The sequence below is a fragment of the Canis lupus genome, chromosome 38 (genome assembly GCF_003254725.2).
Source record: "Canis lupus dingo isolate Sandy chromosome 38, ASM325472v2, whole genome shotgun sequence".
Taxonomy (NCBI): domain Eukaryota; kingdom Metazoa; phylum Chordata; class Mammalia; order Carnivora; family Canidae; genus Canis; species Canis lupus.
This window is the reverse complement of record NC_064280.1, coordinates 11974245-11992080: the sequence shown is the minus strand read 5'-3', so window position 1 is coordinate 11992080 and position 17836 is coordinate 11974245. Positions and strand designations below refer to the sequence as shown.

The 17836-nt window shown below is 36.5% G+C and overlaps 1 protein-coding gene across 1 annotated transcript in view; it reads left to right on the top strand.

The window, feature by feature from the left end:
- USH2A (usherin) overlaps positions 1–17836 on the top strand; it is a 686658-nt gene that overhangs the window by 250350 nt on the left and 418472 nt on the right. The window contains 2 exon segments of the mRNA XM_025420646.3: positions 8532–8662; positions 16697–16823. Of these exon segments, the coding sequence (XP_025276431.3) occupies positions 8532–8662; positions 16697–16823 (258 nt within the window).

The following is a 17836-nucleotide window of genomic DNA, read 5'->3' as shown; positions in this document are numbered from 1 at the left end:
AAGTCAGCATTCAGATTTTACTGGTGGTCCCAGCCCCTGCAAAAAGCAATAAGATAAAATAAAAGGCATAAATACTGGAAAGGAAAGGAAAAATGTCTTTATTTGTATTTAACATGATTGTGTATGTATGTTTAATCTCTAAACAAGTCCTAGGATAAGACAAATTCAGGAAGGTTGCAGTATAGGAAGTCAATATAAACAAAATTAACCAAATATACTAGAAATGAATAATTAAAATGCAAAAGAACATTTAAAGGAGCATTCAAAACATAGTATTTTAACAGAGGCACCTGGATGGCTCAGTTGGTTAAGTGCAGACTCTTGGTTTCAGCTCAGGTCATGGTCTCAAGGTTCCAGGATCAAGCCCCTGGGTGGAACTCTGTACTCAGCACAGAGTCTGCTTAAGATTCTCTCTCTGTCTCCCTCTGCCCCTCTTCCCTGCACTTGTGTGCATGCTCTCTCTTGAAAAAAATGAATGAATGAATGAATGAATGAATGAATAAAAGAGAATACTGAACTTGATGAATGCTGTGGAAACAGGTAAAGCAGAGAGTTGGTTAAAATTGTTAATAGCCCAGTCCTAATGAGCCAATTAGTGAAGTTGGAATGTGAGTGTGAGAAAAAGACCTGTAGAAGATGGGAAACAAACCATGCAGAAATACCTGGGAAAGATATTTATAGGCAGAGGGAAGAACAATTACTGAGGTAGCCAGAGTAGAGATGGGGAAAGGAAGTATAGTAGGAAATAAAAGGCATAGTGAAAACCGGATTATTTAGGATATTGTAGACTATTGGGTGACTTTCACTTTTACTTGGAGTAAGACAGGAAGACTTCAGTGAGTACCACAAAGAGGGACGTGACCAGAATTGTCTTTTTTAAAAAAGATTTTTAAAATTTATTTATTATAGAAAGAGAGAAACACAGAGAGAACACAAGTAGGGGATGAGCAGAGGGAGAAGGACAAGCAGACTCTGTGCTGAGCATGGAGCCAATAGGGGGACTCATTCATATGACCTCATCTGAAATCAAGAGTGGAATGCATTATTGACTAAGCCACCAGGCACCCCCGAAATTGTCTTTTAATGGCATCACTCTAGCTATTATTTTAGAATAGACCATAGTGTGTGTCTATGTGCATGTGTGTGTTGTTTGGAAGGGGTGGTCATGGAGCAAGGATGGGAAAAGGAAGATCTGTCAGGGGAAACAATCACAATGATCCAGGAGACAGAAAATGATGATTTATAACATAGGATGATCCACAATATATAAAGAACTTGAATAAAGCAAGCAGAAACAAATAAAGTCTGCAAAATTGGGCAAAAGACATTCATATGTATAGCTCTCAGAAAAATTCATGGCTATGTTTAATGTCTGTTACATATCTTTATGAAAATACATATGAAAAATCTCAGCATCATAAATGGAAAATAAAACTAAGACTTCGCATCTCAGATTTTGAAATGTCTATTGTTTACCAGGGTCTGGGGAAATGGTCATTCACACTATTTAAAAGCATGGGGGTTAATTATTGCCTTTGAGAGGTGATAGATGTAGCAATATTTATAAACGTTTTAATAATTCTTAAATATTTACCCTCATCAACTGGACATTATCTTATAGCTTAGAACTATAAGAAAAAAATGTTTGTCACAGTATTGCCTTTGTATAAAAAATAGAAACCGACTAAATGCTGTCTATGATAAAATTATAAAATAAACTATGGTAAATGTAATTATCATCAGAGAAAAATGACTATCTTTGTGAACAAATGTGGAAAGATATCTGCCAAATGTGACTTAGTGAGAGAAACTTGTGGAAACATTATTCAAGTAGCTAAGATATGGAAACAACCCAAGTGTACACTGGTGGATGAATGGATAACAAAAATGTGGGGTGTGTCTGTGTGTGTATGTGTGTGTGTGTGTGTGTGTATAAAATTCAGTCATGACAACATGAAGCATATTATACTGAGTGAAGTAAGAGAAAAATTCTATAAGGTCTCATTTACATGTAGAATAAAAAACAACAAGAACAAGAACAACAAAATCCCTCAAACTCATAAAAGCAGAGTAGGACGATGGTTGCCAGAAGCTGGGGAAATATTGGTCAAAGGGTACAAGGTTGGATTTATGTTGGATGAAAAATCTAATACGTAAGCACGATGACTATACTTAATAAAACTAATAATACCCAATAGAGTATTGGAAAGGTGCTAAGAGAGTAAATTTCAAATGTACTCAGTACATACACACAGGTGGTAACTGTGAGGATATGGTATGTTAATCAGCCTGACTATAGTAATCATTGTACTATGTATATGTAGTTCATGTTATCATGTACACCTCCAACAAAGACAATATTGATTAAAAATCATATTTGAAGCATGTAGGATAGATTGTGTGATACACTCCAATTTCAGTAAAGAGAAAACAAATAATGACGTGTGTGCTCGTGTGTGTGTTTTTGCGTGCAAAAAATTTCTGAGAAAAAGAAAAAGTTTGCCAAAATGTTGGCGGTAGTTTCTGTAATGAAGGCAGGTGGGGCTACAGAGAACTTTCACTTCTAGTTCCTATAGTTCTGTAGCATCTGAATTTTATATAACTTATTTATTAATTTTTGGCAAACCTCTGTATCGAAATTTATCATATATTCAGAAAAGTGCAAAAATCGTAAGTTCACGGGTTGGTGGATTTCAAAAACTGGCCCTGTGTAACGAGCACCCAGGTGGTTAAATAAAACATGTGGGACCCCCAGAAGCTCTGCATTGTGCCCTGTTCTATATCACAAGCAGGGCTACCACTCTCCTGACTGCTGACACCATTCGTTTAATTTGTCTGGTTTTGAACTTGATGTGTTGAGATTATAGAGTGTGAATTTTTTTTGCCTAGTGTCTCTTACGCAGCTTCCTGTTTGTGAGATTTATGCAAGTAGTTGCCCGTTGCCCGTTTGCTATAGTTTGTTCCTTTTCATTGCTATATTGTATCCCATTATTTGTCCTTTCCACAGTTGACGGGCATTTGTGTATATTCTAGTTTGATGGTATAATGAAAAGTATTGGTATAGATGCACTTGTATATCTTTCTGAACCTATGAATTTTGGGGGACTATATACCTTGGGGTGGAATGGCTGGATCCAAAGTTATGCATATATTTAGAAGACATACAGATAACTTATAAATAGTGCCAAACAGTTTTTCAAAGTGGTTGTAGCAATTTCAAATCCTGCAAGTAGTTTATGAGCATTCCAATTGCACCACATATTTGGCTACGCTTTTTTTTTCTATTTCATTTCAGCCATCCTACTGGATGTTTAGTGATACTGCATTTTATTTTATTTGGCATTTCTCTGATGAGTAATGATCCTGAGCATCTTTTTTATGTTGATTACTCACTGGATATCATCTTTCTTGAAAAGTCATTTGCCCTCAATTTTCTTTTTCTTTTTCTTTTTTTAAAGATTCAATCTATTTATTTGAGAGAGAGAAAGAGAGCATGAGCAGGGAGGATGGGCAGAGGGAGAGGGAGAAGGAGACTCCCCACTGAGCTGGGAGCCCAATGTGGGGCTCAATACCAGACCCCGAGATCATGACCTGAGCCAAAGGCAGAAGTTTAACTGACTGAGCCACCCAGGCACTCTTGCCCCCAATTTTCTAATGAATTGTTGGTCTTTTTCTTGTTGATTTGTAGGATATATTCTGGATATTTATCTGTTACCAGAAATATGTATTGCAAATATCTACTCCTACTATGTTAGTTCCCTTTTCAACTCTCCTATTCATGCCTTTTGTTAGACAAAAGTTCTTAATTCTAATGCAGTATAATTGCTCACCTTTTCCCTTTCTAGTATAGTTTTACCTCATTGTTCAAGAGCTCTTTGCTTATTCCATGGCCTTATAACTGTATTGTTTTTATGATTGAATGTTTAAAGTTACAAAACAGTTGTATAAAAGTTAAATGTTGCCAGTTATAAATCTTGGCTTTTTAGATTTTTTTAAAATGCTACGCCATGGATATATGTGTATTTTATGCATCTATGAACAATAAGAGCCTAGAAGAGTGGCTGCAGAAAGTATGTGTTCCCTAAATATTTCTAAAATGAATAAATATTGAGATAGAAGAATGCTCTGTTATTTCTCCAGATATATTAAACTTTAGAATATTTCCTCTCTGTTTTTTCTTTGAAATCAAAAATCTAAATTTTAGGCAAGTGAGAAATGTATGTTTTTCATTCCTTTATTCACTTTAGTCACCATTACTCCTTAATATGAAACTTTAAATTAAAAAAAAAAAAACACTCTGGTATTGCTTGGCTGTGGTCCACATGTCTTCTTATTCTTGGGACAGGATGAAAGCACGATCATGAGGCATAGGGGAAGAAGGTTCAGGTTCAATCACACAGCTATATTTAAAACTTCTGCTCTGTCAGTGTACCACATATCTGTTTCCATTCTTTTGCACAACACAAGTCACATGGCTGAGCCTAAAATCAAAGGATGGGGATATATAAATACATAATCTTCTTACAGGAAAAGGAGATGTGATGATGTTGAACAACAATTAGGTGTTTTACCATTCTGTCTCATGGTAAATTCAATAACATTTTCTTTGAAATATTTTACATATTCATCAAAAGATTATTATATTTATATGTGAATATATTTATTTGTGAATTTAGTTCATTTAAAAAACTGATTATATGATTCAAGGCATTGAGCTCAAAAGATAGGATTTATCTATGTCTATTGGCAATTTTATCAAGTACATGAAGTTCCAGAGTATGTGTGCATTTTTCATGTCTTCATAGAATATATGCAAAAAAATTATCTTTGTAATGTAAGCAGACAAGTGATAAGACTGAAGTATCTGAAAAAGCTAAGGGAAAGTTGCCCATACAACATCAAATCAAACTGCCCTTAATTATACTAAATCCTCCCCTTTCATAAAAAAATTTCCTTGGTTTGTATTAAGTATTATATTTTAGTTGGGCTAAAAGTTATTTATTTCTTTGTTATATGAGTGTAAAATTTGTAAATTAAATGTTACATCTGAAAAACACATGCACTGGCATATCCCATAAATGGCATAAATGGCATATATTAGTTGATTTATTCCCATGTGTAATTCAACTAAACATTCCTGTAATTCTTACTCCGATTCCATTTCATTCAACAAATTTCCCATCAGTTCAGAAAAAGTAATTGTATTTCTGGATTGAGCAATTATTAATTTCTTCCCTCATTCAAATCCTTGCTTTTGCTTTCCTGTCTACTCCCACATAGCTGCCTCCAGCACACTGGTAATAGAGAGTTTTATTATCTTCATGTCCTGAATTGTAGCTGTTTTAATGAAATACCTCTAGCTAGCTGTTTAATTTTAAGACAATGGTTTTAATTATAGTATTTGATATCACATATAAAATTTTAAAAAATAGTAACAGAAAGTTAAGATGTCTGATGGAGAGAGCTACTCTAGACCCAAAGGAGAGAAACTTAAGAGAAGAAGAGTTGGTAAAAATACAGTTATTCTCTAATCAGAATGTAGACCAACGCTTTGGCCAAGTCTATGCTTTTCCTGGTAGCTATCTCCTCCTTTCACCTGATCAGTCTTTATTTCTTTGCCTCCCATTTCTTTCTTTATCAGATACTTGTGATGAGTGCTCCACACCCACTACCTAGTTATCTATTCTGTCAATCCTTATCACCTGGTTACTTGGGCTCTGGATCATTCCATTATATTGAAAAAAAATGCTGTCTAATTACCAGCTCTGTAATCTTTTCTTCAGGTCTAATTATTCTGGACTTACAGGAAGTGTTACATGGTTAACTTTGCCTTCTTAAAGTTCTCTCTTATCTAGGCTTCCATTTTATAGTATTATCATCCTTGTTCTAACTTTGTTATTGTTCTTTTTCTTAAACATGATGGGAGGCATTTCTCGTAAAGGTCCTTTTTTGTTTCTCTACATTCTGCATCAAAGAGACATGGATTATTGACAGGTGATTGCTAATTTATTTTTCTAGCCCCATCTTCTCTTCTACGATTTCATTTCTTATTTCCCGATGATGGATAGTTTTTTTTTTTAATATCATTAATATAAACACATTGTGTTTATATTAAACTGAACTTGTATACTCAACCTATATTTTCTCTTTTACCTGACCTTTCTATTTCTGTTAATAATGATGCTTTTCCCCTCAGTAATTGATGAAAAGAATTCACCATTTTGTCCCACATCATCACTTCATATCAACATGTCTTAATGAGTTTCTTCTGAAATATACAGAGTCCTTCTTTCAATCCATTTAGTTACTTGTCAGTTCTTAATTAAAAATTTTATCATCTTATTCCCCCAAAGCACAGTGATATCCTAAATGGTTCCTCTGTGGCTAAATTATCTGTATCTTTTATACATGCCCCCATTAGTTTGGTTGCCGTAATCCCAACTATGAGCATCCTATTTCCTTCCTCCACCCAAGGTTTAATGCCTTCCTTTGGTCTGTAGGATAAATGCCAATCTGGAAGCTCAACCATTTCAGTCCATTTAGTAGAAGAGATGATCTAGTAGCAGGAGTTCAAATGAATTTGAATCCCAAAGAGCGATTTGTTGAGACAAACCTTATTCTGTGGAGTTAGAGAAATGCTAGGACAGACCAGGTATAAGTTTAACAAAGACATAATGTCCTAGCAGCCAGGAGAGAGAGAATGAGTATGAGGCAATGCAATATCCAAATGGGTAGGACAAGTATGTTTTAAAGGGCACAAAGCACAAAACCTAGAACCTGAAGATACAGAAGCTAAGAAGGCCAGGAAAATTTTGAGTTGACTCTTTGGAAAGTCTGAAGTCCTTATTCCTGGCTTGCCTTTGCTGGTATTAAAAGATTTCACTCTAAAGATGCTTATCACATAACCTGACTTTCCATCTTTGTCTTCTGTTCAAACTTCTCAGGCTGGATAGTCTATGGCATACAGCCCAAGATGTAGTCTTGCCAGTCTCTCCAGATTCATCTCTTAACTCCCACCCACACATCCTACATTCCTTAATACTTTCCATACCTCTAAGCCTTTGTACAGTTTTTCCCGAACTGCTTTCTACTCTCTGAAAACAAGCTCTGGCTTCCTATTCTCTGTGAAACCTTCCTCAATCCTTTGAATCAAATTATATCTTACAAATATCTCTATATAGGTTTTTGTTTTGTCTTTTTTCCTCAACTAGAACTTAATATCAGACACTGGCTTGTTAGTTTTGCTTCTTTATGGAGCAGAGTACTCAACAAATGTTAATGTTCCATTGATGCATGTTTAAAAAATGACAATCCGATACTCACAAAATGACTTCTGCTTTCCTGCCTCCACACCTATGCTAAAGCTTCCCTCTTCCCTCTGATGCATCTCTCCCCTCCATTCTCCTCCTCCAGACTCTCAAAGGATTTAATAAATGCACCTGGATATCCTGTAATGAACTGGAGGTGGAAAGATGAGTCAGAAATGATTCCTGCAGTAATTGTAGCCTCTTGAACTCAAATGAAAACCCCACATATGTAGGACATTTGGTTACTAGCCCAGCCTGAAGGGAGTTCCCTCTCCTTCCAACTTCCATGGTTCCAGTTGACCTTATGACTACTCAGATCAGTATTCACTCATTACTTAAACTGTTATCATGAGCTGTTTTTGATTCTTATGTAAGTTCTTGACCTCTTAGTTGATTCCCATCATACAATTTGTCTGTTAACAAATACGTTTTTAAATTTCCAACTAAATTGGGAATTCGTTAAGAACAAAGACTGTACCTCTTAAGCTCCTTTGCCAGTTTCAATACATTAAGCAAAATGTGTTACACACAAGGAAAGATGCTGTGAGTGGGATACCAGGTGTTGAGACCATGTGGGGTAGTGAGAGACATCTTAAGAGATCATCGCAAGCTTCCTCTGCTTCCTAAACTGGAGAACTTCCTGCGAGACAAGAGCATCTTGAGTCTAGGGCAGTAGGTGATCTAATGGGTGAGGGAGACCCTGAAATTCTGAAAGTTGCAGACCATTTGGTTACAGGATCCTGTTTCAGAAAATTAGCTCTATGGACCACTTCACAACAAGTCTTTCTAGTTTTTAGCTTCCGTTAAAAGATTGATTCTTTAAACCTCCTAAGTATTTTAAACAAGGCCCCTGTGTTCCTTTCATTCATTTCAAAAACCCATTTATTTTTATGGCTCTGCTAATATTTTCACATTGATACTCTGAGTATCCAGAGTATTATTTTGGGTTGACAACATATCTTTTCATGTTGATGAGTTTTGCATAAATTGAAAGTACATTATATATTGATTAGTGGGTGTGCAGGCTTGAGTTTCCAAGAACAGGTTGGCATTCATAACGATATATTTCAAACCAAATGGCTAGGACCATCCCAGTACATTGCCGTGTATAATTCCCTGACTGTACTCACTACATCATAAATAATAATGAAAGTAAATGTACGTTTATCAGAAAGAATCAACAAAACCCCAGCACTGATTTGCTGATTGCACTTGTCTCACCAGGCATTAAGGCCAGCTTTCGAACAAGGGTGCCTGAAGGTTTGATTGTCTTTGCGGCATCGCCTGGCAATCAGGAAGAGTATTTTGCACTTCAGTTGAAGAATGGACGTCCTTGTTTTCTTTTTGATCCTCAGGTAAATGAGTAATGATAAGACTTGATATTTTTGAGAGTGGGCGAGGTGCCAGGGACTGATGAAGGTGCTTATATTTTCACATTGAATCCCCACCAAAAACTTGGAAGTAAGTACTATTATTATCCCCACTTTACCAATGAAGATAATGAAACTTCCAAAGTTGCTGGTGACTCGCTCACAGCTAAAATAGAAGAGCTCCCTTGCAAACCACATAATCTGACTGAGAATCTGCATGCTTAACAACCATATGCTACCTCATAATGAACATGAAAACTTTAAAATACATTTGAATAGATCTATTTTTATTTTCCTTGAAAGCAAAATTGTGTCTCTCTTTAATTCTTTCACTTTCTCCCTCCCTCCTATCTTTTTCTCCCTCCCCCTCCCTTCCTCTGTTCCCTCCCTCCCTCCATTGTTTATCAGCAAATATTTAAGTCCCTGTTAGGTACTATAATGCTGGGTATTGCAGGCTACAATAGCTTTAAAGTTAAAAGCAACCATGCCCCTGTGAAACAATCTAGGTAGGATACCGTGGAAGGATTAGTTTAAAATATTCATGAATGTTATGAAAGAGAAGTACAAGATGCTGTGTGTTATGGGAGCATAAAATAAAGGGTCTTTCTTTTCTGAGTTGTCAGTCTTCTCTGGAAATGTGATATTTAACTGAGGTGCAAAACAAGGAGGAAAGTCAGAACAAGAGCACATGTCTGTACAGGAAGATACATGTTTGAGGTGGGGCAGAGCAGGGGACATGCTAATGAGAGAGAGAGAGAGGGAGAGCGAGACAGAGAGAGAGAAAGAGAGAAAGAGAGAAAGAAAGAGAAAGAAAGAGAAAGAGAAAGAAAAAGAGAGGGAAGGCACTGGGAATAAAATCTCCAGGCCGAGCAAATAGCAAATGTTAGATGTCCAAGGTAGACAGGAACATGACTTATTCTATACGTGGAGATGAATGTCATATGGCCGAGGGATAGGACAAAGAAAAAAGTGGAAGATTGAAAAGCTGGGTGGAGACCAAATCATTTAGTGCTCTGTAAACAAATGTGAAGTTTTAAATTTTTCCTAAAGGCGATGGGAAAATCATTGAACAGTCTTCCCTTTAGTTAAACAAATATTGGTAAGAATTTGACATTAGGTACTGTACCAGGTCAGTGAATAATTGAGGAATGAGTAAGACTTTGTAAAAGATGTCTTACCTTCCATTTCCTCAGGGTTTCAACCTAAAACTGTGATCTAAATCACAAGTTATGCTTGCCAAATAGATGTTTTATGTTATACTGTAAAGCTGGTCTGACTTTTCTCTCTGTATCTAAGTCATGGGCCAAGAGCTCTGGGTGAGGATCATCACTTAATGCACCCTGAACACCCGCACACTCTGGAGAGGGAAGGCAGGGCAGCTGGAATAAGTGACTCTGAGCATTGTGCCAGGTTCCTTGCAGGGTACCCCAAGAGGCAGCAGGGAAGGTTCCTCTTGTCCCAGGAAGCTGGAAGAGCCACGAGTTGGCAACTGGAAAGAGCAAGGAAGAACAGTTTACACCTGGTGTTTGGACAGGGGCCTGATAGCTGCAAGGCCAGGACTTGGTAGGTACTCAGGCATGGACTCCTGGGTGTCCCGTAGAATTGCAGTTTCTTAAGGGGGACCAATAGGTGGGCAGTGAGTAAGCAAAGAAGAAATAGCATCACACATAAGCCGATCCAGCAGCCAGAGAGAATGGGAGAAGCAGCAGCTGTCTCAGGAGGCCACGCAGATGGCAATTGGGAAAAAAAAAAAAAAAAAATACCCACAACAGCCAGCATACTGAAGTTGATTCAGAGACAGAACTGAAAATACTATTTATCATTTGAAAACTTTAAGTAGGTTCATTAGGAGACACTGTTGAACCTCACATTAGCAGGTCAAAATATGTCCCAAACATACAAAAAGAGAAAAATGATGGAGGCCACTAACATTTTTCAGAAGAAATTCAGAAGGAGAACAAAAACACACGTGCACAATAAAAAGGATTGAAAGGATGAGAGAAAAAATAATGAACTATAATGCAAAAGAGTGTATCCTTTTACGGGAGCATTGATTATAAATTTATTGCAAGGACTCATGAAGTTCTAGTCAAGGTTAAGCAAAACTAAGCCTTCTGTTGGACCTCTGTGTGCCAGGCGTGATTCCACGTGTCCACTGCATATGTAAACACACACACACATGCACACACACTCATTTAAACACCACAATGACTCTATGAGGTAGAGACTCTTATTATTCCCACTTTACAAGTTAAAAAAAAAAAAACAGAGCCACATTTAAATTAATTTCCCCAAAGTCATCCAGCTAATTAGTGATGAAGTCAGGATTGAAAGAAACTCAGGCACTCCACCACCAAAGACCATGATGTTAACTCTGATACTATATTGCCTGTCAGCATGAAAGAGTAACGCTTGTTAATACGCAGAGACTCAGATAAAATACCATCCCTTCACCTTACTGGAAGGAAGTATTTCAGCAAGCCTTCTAACCAAAAGGAAGAAAAAGAGACGTCTGACATATGAAGAGGAAAAGGAGATGTGAATATTAAACCGGGCAATATCCACCTAAATGTTTAGGGGCAGTGTGACTAGGAATGTGTTTTGTGCTGCTAAAGAATCTTTGAAATAGAGGAGACACATGGAAAATGTGAAATAGACAAACCTCCAATAGTTGTTTGGTGCTAAAATGACTAAATTTGAAGGAGAGGGAAGGATAAGTGATTTAAAAGTTTCTAACGGTATCAACCTAGTGGAGAAGACAGTTGGGGAACGGATCACATTGATGTCTTATTTTCACAACACAAATAGGCGAAAATGTTTTGTTTTAAATGCTGTGAAACAGACATTAATTATTAACAGACTGAGAATGTTCCAAGAACATCCAAATTAACAAGGTGAAAAGAGAGACTAAATGTCAAATGGTCAAAATCAACAACAATCATGAAAAGAAAGGAAACAGTAGAGTGAAATAGAAGAATGTCAATGAGGAAGAAAATATGCCTCTGCTTTTCCTCCCTCAACATGTTAATATCTGGGAATAATTGAGAAGAAGCAGATGGAGAAAAACCTTAATTGTATAACCATTTATTCATAGAGCTTTTAAAGTATACAGAGTGGGTTCACGTTAATTATCTTACTTCATTCCTGAAGTAGCCACTTGAGGTAGTATTGTTTTCATCCCTGCTTTAGATGAAGTGGCCTAGCTAGGGTCACACAGTAATTGAGTGATGGGACTGGCACTGGATTTAGTTTATTATTTCATTCCACACAGTTTTGCTAACCATCTATTACACCAGGCACCGTGCTATGCAGTTATGCACTGGGAACAGAGTGATGAGAAGTGAACAAAACACCACTCACTCCTGCCATCCATTCATCTGGGCCTCCTTGTGTCACAATTGGAGTACAGAGTCTCTGCTTGAGTTGGACAGGGCAAGGTGGGAACAGGACCCAGAGCGGTGTCCTCCGGTGGCTTCACACTAACTCACACTCACCGTTGGTCCTGCCCATTGCAAATGTCCATCCCAGTAGCTGTGTGGTTCTAGATGACTGTGCGCATCTCAGAGCAGCATCTGCAACCATACACTTGGCCTAGGTTGTTCATCACCAACTTTGTGTACCATACATACACATGCACATGCTCTCTCTCTCTCTCTCTCTCTCTCTCTCTCTCACACACACACACGCATTCTTCAAACACATGGGGCAAAGTCTTTGCAGAATTAATCCAAAAATGATTTCCCCAGATCTGAAGCATGACCGGCATCTCTTTGGGCAGCATAGTTCCCCTTGTGAAGAATGTGGTGGGAATTGCTTAGAATGCTGCAGAATAGGAAGGTGAAGGGGTTAACTCTGCTCAGCCACAGTATTGTCGTTGTGATCCTGAGAATGGCTGCCAGAAAACTCTCGGACTCATCTTTTTCATCTCCTTCTCAATGATCAGAGAGACAGTCCAGTGTAAGACATGATAGCAGAGTTCAAGGAAGCATTCCCAGGGCATTGCCAATCATTTCTGTCCTTCTCCCTTTTCCCTTGGATAATTACTGAGAGCACAAATCACACATCACTGTCGTTAGCTTTTCCAGCTGCTCTGTCCCTACCCTCCATACCCAAATCTTAGCCTGTATAAAAAGTTGGTAGGTGCCAGCCAAGTATGAACTGAATTGTTATAACAAAAAGTTGGTGGATCAGGAAAATGGGAAAGGTTTAATTATTCATGCCTGGTAAGTGAATTTTTATCTGGAACAGTAGTGTCTCTCCACGAGGCAAAAGTTACCTGCATTTTCAGGAAAGTGACAATGAATTAATTCAAAAGAAAATAAGATATTAGTTGAGTAGGATTCCCTTAGGATGAGAATGTGTGATCAGATCCATTATACTAAGTGGGCGTAGGACGTGGTGCTATCTCTGTATGAAACAGTGAGCTCAAGCTAGCGGAGACTGTGTCCTTCCCCACCACCAAAGAATTTATACTCCAATGCGGGTTAACTGAATATATCTACAAACTTTTTAATGAAAGCTCTACATATTTTCAGATAAAAAATTGTTGAAACTGAGGAATAGAGAAAATTCTGATTATTCTTCTATAGTTTTTTCTCTTTTTAGGTAGAAATATGAATACAGCGACTTGTAGAAAGTTAGAAGTATCTCAGATTTAAAGAAGTTAGAAGTTCGTTTTATGTACTTCCCATTGATGTTCAAATTATTTATATTTTGAATACTTTAGGTACCACTGTAAGCCAGTTTTCTTTCCTTTGTCTTTGAATGAGATAAGATTATCTAATGAACACCTTATTGTACTCATCAGACCAGTAGTTATTTGCTTTATGTGTCTTTCTTATCAGACTGTACAGTCCAGTGAGGGCGAAGTCTATCTGTTTTGTCCTGAAACAGATCCTTGAGGCTAAGTCCTTGGAATGTAGTAGATGCTCAGTAAATAAATGTCTGTTGACAGATTGACTTACTGACTGACTCAATAACTGTTAGTAAAATATACTCATAATTAAAGAAAATTACCCATTTTCTAAGATAAAATTTCCAGCTCTTCAATGATTATTTGACAATTTAGTTCTTATTTGTTTTAATTTCTCAGTTTGTTGGAAATTGACGTTTAGGGGCGCCTGGGTGGCTCAGTTGGTTAAGTGCCTGCCTTTGGCTCAGGTCATGATCCCAGGGTCCTGGGATCAAGTCCTATGTTTGGGCTCCCTGCTCAACGGGGAATCTCCTTCTCCCTTTCACTCTCCCTCTGTGTACTCTCTCTAACAAATAAATAAAATCTTAGAAAAAAAAAAGAAAAGAAAAGAAAAGAAAAGAAAAGAAAAGAAAAGAAAAGAAAAACTGACTTTTACTGATGATGATTTTAAAATTACTGTCCTCAATTCATTCAAAATAGTTAAATTTGCATCGTGGTAAGAGCATTTTATAGATATTTAAAGTCACTACTACCTAGCACAGCACTTCAAAATAACTTGAAGTCATTGTGTACATTTTTGAAAATATGTTAATAAACTAAGTAATGAATTTCTTATATGACAATGTAATCCTACATAGAGGCAATAGGTATGAAAACTTATTTGATTTCCCTTCCAGTGATTGAATGTATTCTGTGAATAAGTATTTGGGGAAGGGGGAAAGATTCTTCACAATATTTAAAATTGGATATGTGAACTGAACACTTGAAATTATTGTTAAGAGTCACAGTAAATAAAAAGTCTTCCGATTTTTAATTGTATTTTTTGTTGTCTCTAGGAATTATTCATCATCTCCCATTCTTTATTTGATTAATTCCAATTTCGATATGCTTGGTCAGATGATATTTTATTGACCAATAATGCCTTGTGGTTATCATTTAAAAGTTTTATGTTCAGTGACATTAAGAAGAAACTCACACAACAAAAATGAGCTGCAAAAACGAAAGCTTTAAAACAATTCTGAATGGCATTTATTTAACATGTCTGGTATTTTCCAAATGGAAAGAACAGACTGTATGCTATGACACTAGAATTGATCGCAGAATTATTCTCTTCACATTGGTGGGGGAACATAATTTTCGAATGATCATCAAAGAATAATATGCTAAGTTCTTCCAAGTATAAAGCAAATTTGGCATCCTGAGGCTCTATGTTATGTACTTGAATTTGTCTCCAATAAATGTGATTTCTGATGGAGAGAACTATTAATGCTTCAAATTGTTGCCAAACATAATATGAAGAACCACTTACTCAGACACCTGATCTTTAGAATGCAGCATCGTTTGTAACAATTTTAACGCTAACTAAGTACACTTTGATGAGACAGCATTTAATAAAATGCTCATTAATTTCATCATTAGCAAGGGTATGCTAAGAAGTAAGCCAGTTTCTTATGTCACGCCCAATTAGCATCCCATGCTAGTAATCCCATTAGTATTGTTGAATTCACTAATGGAAAAACTAATGGGCATGCTACCAGGGCACATTAATTGGGCACGACACCAGTTCTGGTTTTAATTATTAAACTACGATAATGAAATGTGTGTTTGTAAAATATTAAAATGTTGAAATAGGGTTGAAGAAAATAAAAAGTATGTAGAGGAAAGAGATACAAAGAAAGTCAACCTAAAAAATTCAAGGACTAGAAAATGGAATGTACCAAATGGTCATCTTTCTAGCTGATCGAGTTGTCTATAAAAGTTGGGCTATTGTCCACATGAGAAGCAACCCACCCATCCTCATGGGAAATTGAAAGCTCTTTTTTGGTAATATGAATTTCTATATGTCATACATGTTGCCATGCTCTGTATGAGGCCTGACAGGAGCCAATTAAATGTGTAGAATGGACATGTTACATTGCCGAAGCTATTTTAGGGAAACATAAACAGAAATGTTTTGCTTAAGAGGGTATGACTCACGTTGCCCTTTTGGTGATACAAATCTTCGATTACGTCAAGTAACTATCACTTTTCTCTTTCTGAAAAATGGTATTCCAAAATTATGGGAATTCGGCGAGACACTCCAACAAATGAAAAAATATTTTGTAATATTTTTTACCCAATCTTATTTTGTTTTTTAAAATTTTTTACTGGATTGAAGTTCATTATTGCTAAGAAAATCAGCTTTATTGAAAAAGAAATCTATTTTCATTTAGAAGGTGTAGAGCAATTTTCTGGTGGTTTTTGTCTTTAATAGTAGTAGTAGTAGTAACTGATGGTGACAAAGTTGAAATATCTTCTACTTAGTCATATTTGCTCACTAACACTACAAAGGGTAATATTTTGCTAAATATGATATGCTAAAAAAAGTGTTCACTTGACTAGAAAGTACCGGATGGAAGGGTTCTCTTCTACTTCTCTTTTTCTGTTTCCTCATCCTCACCTCCTTTCTGCTAATCTCTGTTCTTGATGTCTGCCATTTCCTACCTTTAAATTTTTAGGAACTCATTTTTAACTACAATGCTATGACCTCAGATGCAAATATAAATGCTAGATTTCAGACTACAGAGCATTGAGTACAAAGTTTAACTGTAATACTTATGTTCAATATATTAATAACCGGATAATTTTTAGTATGAATCTCACACCTTCTGTTTAATAGCAGTGTAGGGAAGGTAAGAGGAACTAAGTTGCCAGACTTTAGAACAATCTGGATTCAATGGTATTTTATTAGTTTTAAATTTTTATTTCACATTTCTGCCAAAATTTTAAGAGCTAAAATTTTAGAATAGAAAATTCATTACCTTTCTGATTGAATATAAGTGCTCAAAATGCAGGTGTACTTGTAAGAGATTTTTTTTTTTTTTATATTCCAAAGAGAAGATCTTTTCAGGTTTGAGCACTGTGGTGTTTACAAAAGGACATCACAGAAATGCCAGAATGATATTAGGCATCAACTTTAATTTTGAGTTCTGTTTGAAACTTATGCATGCTTCCATCATGATCATGTCAAAAGTTATAAATTGGTTTTTAGCAAATATAGAATTATATGCCAGTGAGTTAATAAACATAAATATTCATTCATTCATTCATTTATTCATTCCCCTAAGGGGTCTTCAATGGAAGTAACTACAACCAATGATGGTGGGAAACAATACAGTGATGGCAAATGGCATGAAATAATAGCTATTAGGCATCAGGCTTTTGGCCAAATCACACTTGATGGGCAGTACACAGGTAAGAACATGATATATGCTGATATGCTGATGTTGCCATACTTTTCTGTTGTTTATATTTCTACATTTTTTCTTTCACCTTTATCTCCTCTCAATTGCATCTGTATCGCTATTGAATTTGCCTTTGGAGAGCTCCTAAAATGATGAAGGCTGGGAACCATTTTCTCATTATGCACCGTTTCAGTAAAGCAAAAATAACAGCAAAGTCATCCATAACAACTTTGTCTTTCACAATTCTTTACAATTTGCAAGGGCTTTTACTGATATTCTCTGGTGTTATTTTTGACCTGCAGAAGACAAATAAAGTAAAGCAATTATTATATGCATTTTAGAAATGATGAGCCTGCGTCTCAGGCAAGGTAAATAACTTTTCCCAATTTACACACTTGGTAGAAAGTGTTCTTGGAACACTTCTCCTGTCTTTGAAGTTCAAATTTAGTATTCTTTCCATCCTACCCTCTCTACTGTCCTTATATAATTATAAAACAGTTACAGTACCTGTATGATGATGCAGGCTTTTATTAATGTATTCAGGAAATACATAATTGAATGAGCACCTACTGTATGCCAGGTATTGCTCTAGAAGCTATGCATACGGAGAGGGAAATTTACATTTTAGATGGGAGAGAGGCAGGAGACAGAAAAAATAAATATTGAACAGTATCAGATAGTAGTATATTCTGAAAATAATAAAGCAAAAAAAGAAGAAATTGTGTGTGTTTGTGTGTATTGGGAAGGGAAGGTTTTTGTTTCATAAAGGCTGTTAGAAAAGGCCTCTTTGATAAAGTGACATTTGAACAGCGACCTAAAGCAAGTAGGTGGTTAAGCCAGGAGAATAACCAGGAGAAGACTGTTTCAATACAAGGGAATAGTTGGTGGTAGGGTCCTGAGGTGGGAACATATATATGACATGTGAAGGACCAACAAGGAGGCCAGTGTGGGAAAGAGTGAGTGAAGGGACTAGTAATAGGTTGAAATCAGAGGCTTTTAGGGCTGTATTACATAGGGCTTGTG